A 15,532-nucleotide genomic window follows, 5' to 3' on the forward strand; every position below is an offset into this window, starting at 1 on the left:
ATAGAATGAAGCACACATGCACACGCACACATACACACACACAAAATGCATATAAAGTTGGTGAAAGTTAAATAAGATGGATTGATTGTATCAATGTCCATTCCTTGGTTGTGATGTTGTATTATAGTTATGCAAGATGTTAACTTTTGGGGAAACCAGGGGAAGGGAACGAAAAATCTCTCTGTATTATATCTTACAACTGCATGTGAGTCTACAATTATCTCAAAATACAAAGTTTTTAAAAAGAAACCCTTAGAGAATAAAAAGACAAGCCACAAACTGGGAGAATATTGTTGCAAAACACATATCTGATAAGGAACTTGCATCCAGAATACCTAAAAACTCTTAAAACTCAATTAAAAAAATAGGAAAACAACCCAATTTACTTTTTGAAGGGGGGAATCAAAGATTTCAACAGACACTTCCCAGTATATGGATGGCAAATAAGCATGTTTAACATAAGATGTTAACATAATTAATCCTTAAAAAACTGCAAATTAGGGGCACTTGGGTGGCTCAGTGGGTTAAAGCCTCTGCCTTCAGCTCAGGTCATGATCCCAGGGTCCTGGAATCGAGCCCCGCATCAGGCTCTCTGCTCCGCGGGGATCCTGCTTTCTCTCCTCTCTCTGCCTGCCTCTCTGCCTACTTGTGATTTCTCTGTCAAATAAATAAAATCTTAAAAAAAACCCCTGCAAATTAAACTACAATGAGGAGCACTTATTGAGCGTCCAACTCCTGGTTTTAGTTCAGGTCATGATCTCAGGGTTGTGAGATCTAACCTGGCCTCAGTCTCCAAGTTCAGCATGGAGTCTGCTTAACACTCTTTCTCCTCTGCAAACCATCCCCCAACTCTGTGCTCTCTCAATCTCTATCTCTCTAAAAAAATAAATAAATAAATCTTTAAACACACACACACACACACACACGCACAATGAGGCACTACTACAAACTTCTTGGAATGGCTAAAAATAAGAAAATAAGACTGGCAATACCAAAAGCTGGCACAGATAGAGAACATCTGGAGCTCTCAAACATGGCTGAAGAGAATGCAAGATGGACCAGTCACTTTGAAAAATAGCTTCATTGTTGCTTATTTTATAAAGTTAAATATACACTTACTATATCACTCAGCAACTACACTCCTAGGTGTTTACCCAATTCAAGGAAAACTGATGTCCCCACAGAGAGGTAAAGGTGAATGATTATTATGGTTTTATTCACTACTGCCCTGAACTAGAAACAAAGTAAATGTTCTTCAACTGGTGACCTGGATAAACTAACACATATACATGATAAAAATGAATAGACTGCTGATGCTTGCAACAATATAGCTGAATATCAAATTTATTATGCTAAGTAAAAGATGCCAGACTCAAAGTTACACACAGTATAATTCCATTTATATCACATTCTAGAAAAGGCAAAACTGTAGGGTTAGAAAAGAGATGACTGTTTGCCAGGGCTAAGAAGAAGGAAAGAACTGAATGCAAAGGAGCATGGGAGAGTTTGGGGCCAGAGTGGAAGTTGTGGGACTATTTCATATTTTGACTGTAGTTGCAATTATATGACTATATAGTTTGTCAAAACTCATAGAACTTAAAAGTGAGAATTACATGGTATGCACATTATACTAGTATAAGAAAATTTTTAAAAAAATCAAAGAAAATTAAAAAAAAAAGAAAAGGACAGGGTATGAACAGGTATAGGAGGTGTAGTGGTAGCAGGGATGGAGAAGAGCAGAGAACCAGGACAGAACCAGGTATTTATGAAATAGACTTTAAGGTCTTTTTCACCTGGAACTGGGTGGTAAGGATGAGATGATTTAAGATGGGGCAGCATCCATATCTTAACTGTTGTGAGCAATGCTGCAGAGAACATGGGAGTGCAGATACCCCTTCAAGATACTGATCTTGTTTCCTTCAGAAGTGGGACAGCCTAATTGTCTATCTATGGATAAAGAAAATTTGGGAAACGTCTATCTATGTCTATCTATACACATAATAGAATAGTACTTGGCCATAAAAAGAAGAAAATCTCGCCATTTATGACAACATAGATGTACCTTGAGGACATCATGCTAAGAGAAATAAGTTAGAAGAAAATACTCTGGGATCTCGCTTATATGTAGAATCAAAAAAAAAAAAAAAAGAGAGAGAGAGAGAGAAAGAGAGAGAATCAAACTTACAGAAACAGAACAGAATGGTGGTTGCCGGGGACTGGGGAATTGAGGAGGAGGGGAGAATGGGAAACATTGGTGAAAGAGTATAAACTTTCAGTTATAAGATAAATACATTCTGAGGACCTAATGTACAGCATGTTGACTATAGTTAATAATACTGTATTGTATCCTTGACAGCTGCCAAGAGAGTCAATCTTAAGTGTTCTCACCACAGAAAAATTTAAAAGGTAACTAGGTGAGGTAATGCATGTGTTAATTAGCCTGACGGCGGTAAAAGTTTCACAATGCGTATGTATATTAAGTCATCACATTGTACACTTTAAATATATACAGTTTTATATTTTCAATTATACTTCAATGAAGCAAAAAAAAAAAAAAGTGAAGAGAGAAATTGGGCTATTGGGTTGATGGTGCAGATATGTACCCAGATAGGTAAAATAGGTTAGAATGGAGAGCTGGGAAATAAGATGCTGCAGATGTTCTAGATGTCACATGCCTATGGGTCTTCTGTGGGTAGATGGATAAACTTTAGGAGAAAGCTCTGGCTAAAAATACAGATTTGGGAGTCATCACAGAGTTTCTTTTCCAGAAAGTGATCAAGTGTCTCATTAGGAATGAGGGTGCAATTCTAGTGCCGATAGTTGGAGGTGGAGGGGGGCTGCCAAAGGGACAGAGAGGAGTAGCTGGAGAGCAAAGGTTGGAGGGAGGAAGGGGAATGCTGTTGTCATGGACATTTATGGAAAAGGACTCTTTCAGAAGAAGAAAGTGCTCAATAGTGTTGGATACTAAAAAGGGTGTTTTGAAAATGTCCATCCACTCGGACAATTGGAAAGTCACCTGTAACCTAGACAAGGCTCCAGTGGGGTGATGGGGGTCTAGGTCAGACTGTAGGTGGGCCAGGAGTAAATGGGAGGTTAGGGAGTGGAGGCAGCCAAGTGAGGCTACTTTTCAGGAAGCTTGGTGGTGTAGAGTTGTAAAGAAGAAAAGCATGGGATAAAAGCTCAGGAACCCAGGGTCAAGAAGGGTCTTTTGTTCCTATCTAAGGGGGCAAAGCCAATAAAGAAGGGGACATTGAAAGAACAGGAAAGAGGAGAAAATGTGTGGATGTCTCAGATAAAAAGTTGGAATTATACCAAGAGAATGCAACAGAGGAGGCAAAAAAGCCAAGGGTATTGGCAAAAGATCATCTTTAAGTGTTGAATCATAAGATCCAGGCTGCTTAAAGATGTTAGTGGTCTTCGACATGAAAGAGTGGAATGAGATTAGGAGGACAATCTGTGGGATCCAGGTGTGGGAACTTGATACTTCCTGTTTTCTACACCAGGTCACATGATCAAAGGCATTGACAGGGTGGAAGTGCAGGTTCAAATCCTGCTCTGTATCAACCTGAAGTTGTGACCTTGGGCATGTATTGGGATCCATAATTGACAGCAGCTACCTCATGCAGTTGGCATGCAGGCTATCTATGGACGGTTATGTAAGAATGTTACTCTGCTGTCCTGTATTCTAAACACTTCCTAAGAAGCAGAAGCAACCATGTATGTATGTACATAAGCCATACAGAAGATTGCAAACTCAGTTATTTCCTGGGCCCACACTGATGGTGTAAGTGTGCTGAACAGACAGGTCTGTGACAATAGGCAGTTGTCCCACTGTGAACTGGAGACTACATGCCCTCAACTAAAAACATTCACATGCGAAACAGTTAAAACACAAGGCTGCCTAAATAAAGTACATTTGTGAGCCCCAGTTTACAACCTCTGTTTCTGTTCCTGGTATAGTCGACTTCAATAACTCCCAGGCCAAAGCCTCTGACAGGTTTACCTAAATCTCAAACAGATGGCCCAAATGGGTATTAAATAAGTTCTGAGATTAAATCTCCAAGTTACAGTGTCTTTCCCACAACTGGGTATATATTCCATATTATTATTTGCACCTTATCTACTTGCTTAAGTGGGGGAATTAAGATGTCTTTAAATTGTTGAAGGGATTCTTGAGCTCTGTAGTTGCCAAAATAATGTATAATTGTACCACACAAATTAGCCAGGGTTTATAGGCCTCAGATCTGAAAGAAATTAAGCTGTGCCTGAAGTGAATTAGTCCATAGGCAAGTGAGTTGGGTTTTGTTTGTATGTTTTTTAAGAAAGATTGAAACTGTGTGCCGGTATGAGTTTTCAATTACTTCTTTAGCTGTTGGTGCTACAACTGTAAAATGCATAATTTTTCTTTGTAAGTCTGACGGGACCAGTTAACGTTTTATGGGCTGGTAATTTTGATATTATAGAATATGTACATAAAATTACCTAATTGCAGTATACTTTCCCTCCCCTGTTTTTTCCATGACTTTGGGGGACTTAATGATAGTTTGTTCTAACATCTTTCATTGCTACAACACGACACTGCCCCTTTACTATCAGATGAACAAGCATGTTCAGACAGGAGTGGGAGGCTGCTCATTAATAAGACAGAAACCATTTGATTGGGGGCCTTTTTCTATTAGTTTATTCCAAGAAGCAAGACCAGAAACCTGAACTGTGCTGCTTATTGGCAAATGGTGATATTAATAGAACAAAAATCAACTGATGAAAACTGTGCCTACAGGATCATGAAAACTGCTTTGACTCCCAGTAAGAATGTGTTTGGGGATAATCAATAGGACATCAGGCATGACTCCCGAGTGTCCCTGATTGAGGATTTTAAAAGATGAGCAAGAAAGAGCACATTTCCTGAGGAGGACATATTCCTTAGGAATCCCTTCTCATCTGAGTCCCCATCCCTCTGTTTCTTGTGTGGTCACTACAAGAGGCCTCCCCTTATTCCCATCAGTTCAAAAAGATCCACTTAGTCCATTGTTTCTGAATCTTATAGAGAATACACAGAGCATTTTCTGGTACTCATTAAATGCTAAATAACAGCATCATGCTGTTAAATTGCAGAGAGAGAGTACCGCAAAATCTGCAATGTATAATTTCAGCAAAAAAATTCTTTGAGAATATGTTCAGCTAATTTAAAGCATCATTTAATTAACATAACCATCCTTGCACACATAGCAGAGTGGAATTCATAAAACTTAGTAGTGCTTTAGGTTGCTTGGGTTTATGGGATCAGTGGGAATCATTGGTTTTGGTAAACGTGGGCTCTTTCCCTTTTCCTACGAGATGGCGGATACAGATTTTTGACACCTTACTGGGTTCCTTCTCCTTTGGGTCCATCCCCTCTTTGGCTGAGAAGCAGAGGCTCCTTTTTCCCTGCTTTGTCTGATCCTCTTCCCGCAGCCCTCCTGGGGCTCCTCCTGAACAGCAACATCAAAGTCATTTATGGCTGGAAGCTGGTGGCCAGCCATATGGAATTACAGCCCAGGCTCTTGCCGGATTACAGAGTGTAGCATATGAATCAAATGACAGTCCATGACATGGAGGGAAGGCTGGTAAGGCCTCCAGTTTTGACTGGAAAATATGACTGTTTGTGTATTTATACCCAGGCTCCTCATAAACAACCTGAATGTTTCACCAACATCCCAATGAAGCAAGGGATGGGCTGAGTTAGAAATAGCTCCAGAATGCCTCTCTTCTAAGTAAATTACCCACCCTGTCCTATCTTCTCTGGGTGTTTAATGTGTTTCCCTGCATATTTCAGAATTACAGGAAGTGCTTACCAAATAGCATAACTTAAGACATCAAAGAAAATGGTTTGCATAGCAGAGTTCCCTTATCTAACTCATTACGATTGCCACCAAATCCAGTCTTGGCTCCTGCATCCTGAATCTAGCTTCTTCACAATCTAATCTATCCAGACCTCTACTTCCTCATCTCCTCTTCCCTTCTCAACCTCTCATAGTCTGGCTTCTCCCACACTCCACAGAACCTGTTTAACTGTTTTAACCTTTGCAACTTTACAGTAATACTTTCTGTCTGTACATACTGGAATAGCATCATGATAGACCCAACTGTCCGGGTTTGACTTCAGAGCTGTCCCTTGCTGCATCCTGTCCCTTTGATAGCTATATTCCATTTGCAAGTCCTGAGGATCCTGCCTCCCAAAGATCTTTTGTCTCTTCCCCATCAACTCCATGCCCAATGCTTATTGCCTGACTGTGGCTTTTCATGTCTGCCTGAACTAGGAAAGGTACCCTGACTGCTTTTCTTGCCTCTAATCCAGTCCTCTCCTTTAACCCATCTTCTACACCTGTTACTGGGTTAATTTTATACAATGCAAATCAGTTCATGTCTCCTTGACATCAGTTCATCTCCTTGAGAAATCAGTTCTCAAACTCCTTGTTTGAGAACCTCCAAAACATCCCGTTACACACAGAATCTAGTCCAAAGAACCTTCATAAGCTGGTCCTAAACTATCTTTACATCAATTTCACAGCCCTTCTTTGTGTCCTCCATCCTTCTTCCCTGAGCCTCTACTCTAGCCACTGATTCCCTGTAGTTCCTAAACATGCCATACCTTTGCATGTCTTCATACCTTTGTCTACGCTTCTGTGTCCACCGTCTGTGTTCAGTGCCATTTTCCACATTGCCCATTAAGAAATCACACACACACACCCCTTTCAAGATCTGACTCAAATGTCACCTGCTCTGGAAAGACCATCAGCCCCATGTCCCCTAGTCAAAGTTAGCGACCCTCTTCTGTGCAGCTACATCTTACATGTTCCTTTGGAATAGCACTTCTTGTCTTGTCAGTGTTGCCTGTATGTACCTGCCCCCCCACCCATCACACTGTAGATTACTTTAGGGCAATGGCTGCTTGCTGTTTATCTGTCTGTATTCTCAGTGACAAACAGGGTTTTAGGCACATACCAGAGATTTCTACATGTCTGATGAATGAACGAGTGGACTCATGACTCATTGCAAGAAATCAATAAAATCAGACTCTTATAATTTAAAATTTTTATGTGAGGTTCATATTTCCATGGAGAAAATGACTTTCTCCTTCCACCCAAGAGAACAAAGGTAATTTACACATTGAGTAGACACTGAACAAGAGAAAGAGTTGGAAACAAATACAGCATCATTGTTTCAATTTCTGAACCCTCTTTCTTCAGGCACAAAAAGATGGTTACAAATTTCCCAGGGTGATAGAGGTAACATGGTTAACATTTGTATCAGTGGAAGATAACAGAAACAGAATGATAAGTACAGAAGCAAAGTAGCCCATTGTTAAATTAGTGAGTTTCATCCAGGATGCCTGCCACCCATTTAATGAATCTAGGAATTAACTGCTTTTTAATTTAAAAAGAAGGCACCATTACAAATAACCAATTAAAGGGAACCTGGGTAGCTGAGTCGTTAAGCCTCTGGTTTTGGCTCAGGTCATGATCCCAGGGTCCTGGGATCAAGCCCCACATAGGGCTCCCTGCTCATCAGGAAGCCTGCTTCTCCCTCTCCCTCATCTTCGTCATCTCCCTCACCCTGCTTGTGTTCCCTCTCTAGCTGTCTGTCTCTCCCTCTCTGTCAAATAAGTAAATAAAATGTTAAAAAAATAACCAATTAAATGATTACTCACCTTCTTTTGTTTCATATTATAAAAGGCTTATTCTGAAGTTTGACCCAGGCAGTCTTTGGTACTTCAATCAACTGCTCTTCCTCTTCTCCACGATTTTTATTCCTGCAAACATTAAAGAAATATTTCCTAAATTACACAGCTTGTTGTACTTTTCTCCCTCCTGTTTCCCCAGCCCTTGCTTATTGGTCAGGCCCCAGGTTAAATACCTCTTTCTCTGAGAAGCTTCTCCTGATTTTCTCAAACTATATAGAGAGCTCAAGCTACATGTGCCCTTAGCACCTGCCCACACCCCTTGTATCCTTACACCACTTTGTCATCATTACCTATTACTTACTCACCATCAGACTCTCAGTCTATGTAGGTAGCAAGTGCTTAATAAATACATATTTAATGAAAATTGATACATTTGTTGAATTGATTGAAAGTGGGCTTGGTGGGGGAAAGGAATCAACATTGTCTGAGACCTGCCATCCTCCTCAAACAGACTTTAAGGTAAGGATTTGAGTGTAAGAAATTTATTTGGGAAGGGAGGAAAACAATGGTGGGTGCATTTATGGGTGAATTGTCATGGTAGGAAACTAAGGCATAATCCCACCCAGGACCTTCTGAAATATTGTGCATAACACAGCTCAGTCTTGTTCCCCTGAGGAGTAAGGCAGCTGGGGCATCTATCCAGCAGCTCTTGCTCCTCATTATTTGCAGGCTGCTCTTGTGGTTGCAAGTAACTCCCTCTCCAGCACTCTCAGTCCACCTGGTGTACCAACATTTCAAGAAAGCCCTTGGGCAGATAGAGGTCCAAGGGCTTGAGGTAGAATGCTATTGGCATGCACAGGTATGTCCATCAGAGTTGCAGTGGCATGTGGAGTGAACTGAAGAGATAGCAATGGGTCACCAATGAGGTCACCAGTAATATCTTCTACAGTAAGTACTACTACTGTTTTTCTTATGAAAAAATTTTTTAAAAAATGTATGTTAGAAAATTACCAAGTAGTTCTAAGTCTTACATAATTGGCTACCTCCAGGTAATAGTATCTACCTCTAAATAATAGTGTAGTGCCTTCTGCAGTCACAGGAAACCACATGAGATTTGTCTCCTATAGAAACACATGACACCCAATCTTTGAATAGATGTTTACTGGCCACCTTTACCAACCAACCACACCTTTGATATTACTTGCTTACTTGATGATCTTTGGTCTATGTCTGCACCATGTTTTACAGTGTCAACATATATTTATGGTAATATTCGATGTTTTTTATGAGCTAAACATTTGTACTATGCATTTTCTCCTGTGGATCAGTTGGTAAATCAAATGTATTTTAGCAAAAAGCTAGTGTTATCTCTCCCAAGAAACACGCTGGTATACCATCTACACATTTCAAGTTTTAAGTGCCCCATGGTCAAATGGTCTTGAGAAATTTTGTCCTAAAGTCAAGCCCTACAGAAAGGTTTTTCTGTTTTGTTTTGTTTTTGTTTTTGTTTTTTTGGCTTTCCACTGTCTATTGAATTAAGAATATCTTGCCACACCATCCAAGACACCCCTTAAATTAGCTCCAACACTTTCCACTTTTTCTCCAAAATAAGCCACTTGCTGTTCTCTCCACACAGTCCGCCTACCTACCTGCACCCATGCTATTATGCTTCCTTTGGACCTGACCTTTCTTCTCTCCCATCTTTGATCCCTGTCTACTAAATGGTGCTTCTATTTTAAAGTCCATCTTAAATTCCCTAAGTCTTTGTTTCTCATCATGTCTACAAAGTGGTCTCTCCACTGTCTTCCCTTTAAGCGCCTTGCCCCTGTATGTACTTTTCTTGAAGCTCTTTATATAGACTGCTCTCCAGCACAGTTTTTAGTGACAATGTGTCATTCTCCACCCTTGCCTAAAGGCTTGCTTTTTAAATATTTAATAAGGATGGGGGCTCTGACTCTCATTTTTGTATCTTATACTACCTTAGCAGGCTTCCTGGCACATAATATTGAAACATTAAGTTTTTGTTGAACTGTATTTTTAAAATTTATTTTTAAATTTATATGCAGTAAAATTTGCTTTTGAAGTGTACATTTCTGTGAGTTTTGACACGTGTAGAGTGGTATAACTATCACCATAATTGGAAGATCGAACAATTCTATCATCTTCTAAAAATTCCCTCATGCTACTCATTTGTCCTCAAACACTCTCCTCTCTTAAGGCCCCTGACAACCACTGATCTGTTTTCCACCATTTGGTTTTACCATTGCCACAATCACATGAATGGAATCAAATGTTAGGTAGTTTTGATTTTGGCTTCTTTCACTCCGTGAGATGTATTTGAGACCCATCCATTTTGTTGCATGCAGCAGTTCATTTTTTCATATCGCTGAGTGGTAGTCCATGGATTTGATGTGGTATAGTTTGTTTATTCTCTCACTCACTGAAAGACATAAGTCTTTATATATCCAGGTTAATGCTTAGTAGTGGGATTGCTGGGTCATGTAGTTAGTATGAGATTAAATTTATAATAACTGGCCAAAACTACTTTCCAAAGTGTACTATTTTGTATTCCAATGATCACTATTTGAGAATTCCACATACTCTGTGTTCTCATCAACATTTGTTATTGGCACTTAAAGAAAAAAAAATTCTAGAATTCTACTAAGTACTAGTATCTCATGTGGTTATAATTTTCATTCTCCTAGTGACAAATGATGTGGAGCCTCTCTTAATGTGCTCATTTGCCATCTGTATATCTTCTTGGTGACATGAAAACCTTTTGGCCACCTTTTAATTGGGTTGTTTATTTGCTTTTTGTTGAGTTTATATATGCATGCATACATATATACATACATATGATGCACAAATATTTTCTCTAGTCTGTAGATTTTCATCCTCTGAACAATGTCTTTTATAGGGCAAAAGTTTTTAAGATGTTAATAAAGTCTAATTTATTATTTTTTTCTTTGATGGCTCATGCTTTTGGTGTTATAGCCAAGAACTGTCTAATTCATGGCTGTGAGGACTTTTCTACTACTTTTACCCTCAAGTTCTTTTTTTAATTGTTATGTCACCATATGTAATGATGACACATGTCATCATTAGTTTTTGATGTAGTGTTCCATGATTCATTGTTTGCATATAGCACCCAGTGTTCCATGCAATATGTGCCCTCCTTGATATTCGTCATTCAGCTCATCCATCCCTCCACCCCCTTCCTTCTAAAACCCTCAGTTTGCTTCCCAGAGTCCATAGTCTCTCATTGTTCATCTTTCCCTCTGATTCCCCCCTCCTTCATTTTTCCCTTTCTTCTCCTAATGTCCTCCATGTTATTTCTCATGTTCTACAAATAAGTGAAAACATATGACAATTGACTTTATCTGCTTGACTTACTTCACTTAGCATAATTCCCTCCAGTTCCATCCATGACAATGCAAAATTGGGTACTCATCCTTTCTGAAGACTGAGCAATATTTCATTGTATATTGTATATAGGGACCACATTTCCTTTATTCCTTCATCTGTTGGAGGGCATCCTGTTCTCTTCCACAGTTTGGCTATTGTAGACATTGCCACTATGAACATTGGGGTGCATGTTCTTTCCACTGTTCTAGATATTTCCACTACATTTGTATCTTTGGGGTAAATACCCAGTAGTGAGATTGCAGGGTCATAAGGTAGCTCTATTTTTAACTTTTTGAGAAACCGCCACACTGTTTTCCAAAGTGGCTGTACCAACGTGCATTCCTACCAATAGTGTAAGAGGGTTCCTCTTACTCCACCACCTCCCAACATTTGTTCTTTCTTGCCTTGTCAATTTTGGCTATTCTAACTGGTTTAAGGTGGTATCTCAATATGGTTTGATTTGAATTTCCCTAATGGCTCATGATGATGAACATTTTTTCATGTGTCTGTTAGCCATTTGTATGTCTTCTTTGGAGAAGTGACTGTTCATGTCTTCTGCACACTTTTTGACATGATTATTTGTATTTTGGGTGCTGAGTTTGAGAAGTTCTTTATAGATCTTGAATATCAGTCTTTTATCTGTAGTGTCATTTGCAAATATCTTCTCCTAGATTTCCCTTAAGATCAGGATTATGACAAGGATTCTCACTCTTACTACTATTATTCAGCATAGTATTAGAGGTCCTAGCAACAGCAATCAGACAACAAAAAGAAGTAAAATGAATTCAAATTGACAAAGAAGAAATCAAACTCTCTCTCTTCAAGGTGACATTATACTTCATGTGGAAAACCCAAAAGACTCCACTTCCATGTTACTAGAACTCATACAGCAATTCAGTGATGTGACAGGATACAAAAATCAATGCACAGAAATCAGTTGCTTTCCTATACACTAACAATGTAACTGTAGAAAGAGAAATTAGGGAATCAATTCCATTTGTAATAGCACCCAAAACCATAAGAATAAACTTTGGAATAAACCTAATGAAAGAGGTGAAGGATCTATACTCTAGAAACTACAGAACACTTATGAAAGAAATTGAAGAAGACACAAAAAGATGGAAAATCACTCCATGCTCATGGATCAGAAGAATAAACATTGTTTAGATATCTATGCTGCCCAGAGCAATCCATATTTTCAATGCTATTCCAATCAAAATTTTACTGGCATTTTTCAAAGTGCTAGAACAAACAATCCTAAAATTTGTATGGAACCAGAAAAGACCTTGAATTGACAAGGAAATGTTGAAAAAGAAAAACAAAGGTGTGGGCATTTATGTTGCCTGATTTCAAGCTATATTACAAAGCTGTGATCACCAAGATGGCATGGTATTTGTATTAAAACAGACACATAGATCAATAGAAAAGAATAAAGAGACCAGATATGGACCCTCAATTCTATGGTCAACTAATCTTCGACAAAGAGGGAAAAAATATCCAATGGGAAAAAAGTCTCTTCAATAAGTGGTGCTGGGAAAATTAGACAGCTATATACAGAAGAATGAAACTTGACTATTTGTTTACACCATACACAAAGATAAACTCTAAATGGATAAAAGATCTCAATGTCAGACAGGAATCCATCAAAGTCCTAGAGGAGAACATGGGCAGTAACCTCTTTGACATCGGCCACAGCAAATTCTTTCAAGTCATTCTTCTAAAGGTAAGGGAAACTAAACCAAAAATGAACTTTTGGGACTTCATCAAGATAACAAGCTTCTGGGTGTGGTGAAAAAATAATGAATACTCTTATGCTGAAAATAAATAAATTAATTTAAAAAAAAAGATAACAAGCTTCTGCACAGCAAAGGAACAGTCAACAAAACAAAGAGGCATCCCTACAAGTTTTACAGTTTTACACCAGTAGCTTTACTTTAACTCTATCATGCATTCCAATACATTTTACGTTCACTTTTTAAAAAATTTCTTTTCAGTGTAACAGAATTCATTGTTTTTGCACCATACCCAGTGCTACATGTAATATGTGCCATCCCTAATACCCACCACCTGGCTCCCCCAGTCTTCCACTCCCCCCCCCCTTTAAAACCATCAGGTTGTTTTTCAGAGTCCATAGTCTCTCATGGTTCACCTACCCTTCCAATTTCCCTCAACTCCCTTCTCCTCTCCATCTCCCCAGGTCCTCCGTGTTATTTGTTATGCTCCGCAAATAAGTGAAACCATATGATAATTGACTCTCTCTGCTTGACTTATTTCACTCAGCATAATCTCTTCCAGTCCCATCCATGTTGATACAAAAGTTGCATATTCTTTCTTTCTGATGGAGGCATAATACTCCATAGTGTATATGGACCACATCTTCCTTATCCATCCATCCGTTGAAGGGCATCTTAGTTCTTTCCACAGTTTGGCGACCGTGGCTATTGCTGCTATAAACATTGGGGTACAGATGGGCCTTCTTTTCTCTACATCTGTATCTTTGCCAAAATTAGCAAGAAAGGAAACGAGTGTTGGAGAGGATGCGGAGAAAGGGGAACCCTCTTACACTGTTGGTGGGAATGCAAATTGGTGCAGCCACTTTGGAGAACAATGTGGAGATTCCTTAAGAAATTAAAAATTAAAATTAAAATTAAAAATAGAGCTTCCCTATGACCCTGGAATTGCACTACATTCACTTTTATACAAGGTATGAGGTGCATTGAGTTGAATTGAGTGCCTTTGGAGACATTTTGCCTTTACCTCAGAACACTCTGCTTCCAGTTTGACCATTGCAAGCTTTAAGATGCTCTATTTTCTGGGGCACCTGGGTGGCTCAGTCGTTAAGGGTCTGCCTTTGGCTCGGGTCATGGTCCCAGGGTCCTGGGATTGAGCCCCACATGGGGCTCCCTGCCCTGCAGGAAGCCTGTTTCTCCCTCTCCCACTTCCCTTGCTTGTGTTCCCTCTCTCACTGTATCTCTCTCTGTCGACTAAAAAAAAAAAAAAAGATGCTCTATTTTCTTACATCAAGGTTTTAACTCTAGAAAGATATTTGAGGTTGGGTAAATATGAATTGAAGAAAGCTTAATTTTTATCAGATAAGATGACTACAATGAGTCTTAGTAAAGAATAAGCAATAAGCATACTGAAATATCAAGTCCTTTCTTTGAGAAGTAAGTATTGGTTGGCAAAATGAACGTATAGTATGTGTGTTTATGTATATGCATGCATTAATTCATCTACATGCACGCACGCACACACACGTACATCTATACTGTCTTAAATATTTCTGAGTTATTGCCTCTCCCTGGAGCTTTAAGTCCTAATTATACTTTTTCAGTAATTCCAGCTACCCTTTTCCCAGGGGCAGGAGGTTTTGGTTAGTGGCTTTAGAGTTTGTCACAAACTGTCACATTATTCAGTTTATAAAATGTCCTTGACTTGGGTAGACCAAAGATGGGTTTTCCATTACATCACTTAGAAATGGATAGGTCTTTCCATAAACACACTTCTACATTTGATCCCAACTTTCCTTAGTTTTATATTTCATTTCCATTTTTTAATGGCACTTTTACTGGCAGCTAGAACATCTTTTTTTGGAGTCACTGGCAGTGTCAGGAAGCTTGAGTGTGTCTGCCCTGCCCTGAACCCACTAGAGTAGCAGTGTGACTTCTCTGCTCAGCCTGCTGAGGTTTGAGGCCTGAGGCATCCCCATCACTTCTGTGCACTAGAAGACCTTCACACAGAGCTGGGAGTATTTTAAATTTCTTGGATTTATGGTGAATGACTTTCTCACTGTTGTCAATTCTTTCATGATTATGGGTACACTGAATATAACACTGTCAGGCTTTAGCCTAAAATATTATCCTTGCATTAAACAAAGCAGTTACCTAGGCCAGATTTTACCCAAAAAATAGCACATGTGCGCGCGCGCGCGCACACACACACACACACACACACTCTACTTACTCTGGAGGAATAAACTTTGGTCCAACTCTTTACTTACCTGCAATAGGATTATACATATATACCTTTTGCCTTGCATCTGGTTCTGCCCCCCACCAGGACAATGGGATAGCAGAGGGACTTAGCTTCCCTCCAAACTCCACTTTATTAGCAATTGGTTTGACCAGTGGAATGCAGTGAAAATTACATGACTAGGCTTTATGCATGCCTACATGGATTGGCTTGAATTCTTGCACTCCTGTGAGGTCCATGAGAAGAGCAGGGCCAGCTAGCTTCTGTCCCTTCAATTTGGGCCCATAATGTAACATACTAAGTTTACACAAACCTGATCTGCAACCTTGACCTAAACTAGTCAACCTGCAACCTGAAGCAGAGCTGTTCTGGCCAGTCCACACACCAGTGAATAAGAAAAATAAAACACTTGTTGTTTATAAGCCACTGAGTTTTGTTACACAGCATATTAGAGCAATAGCTGGCTGAAAACTTGTCCATCTTCCAGTCATG

The 15,532-nt window shown here is 39.4% G+C and overlaps 1 protein-coding gene across 2 annotated transcripts in view; it reads right to left on the reverse strand.

The window, feature by feature from the left end:
• KIF6 (kinesin family member 6) overlaps positions 1 to 15,532 on the reverse strand; it is a 518,420-nt gene that overhangs the window by 440,395 nt on the left and 62,493 nt on the right. For both annotated transcript variants that reach the window (XM_059177857.1, XM_059177858.1), the window contains exon 3: positions 7,691 to 7,792. In XM_059177857.1, coding sequence (XP_059033840.1) covers positions 7,691 to 7,705 — 15 coding nt within the window. In that variant the 5' untranslated portion in view covers positions 7,706 to 7,792. The remainder of the gene's footprint in view (positions 1 to 7,690; positions 7,793 to 15,532) is intronic.

Source organism: Mustela lutreola, chromosome 6, assembly GCF_030435805.1.
Source record: "Mustela lutreola isolate mMusLut2 chromosome 6, mMusLut2.pri, whole genome shotgun sequence".
Lineage (NCBI taxonomy): Eukaryota > Metazoa > Chordata > Mammalia > Carnivora > Mustelidae > Mustela > Mustela lutreola.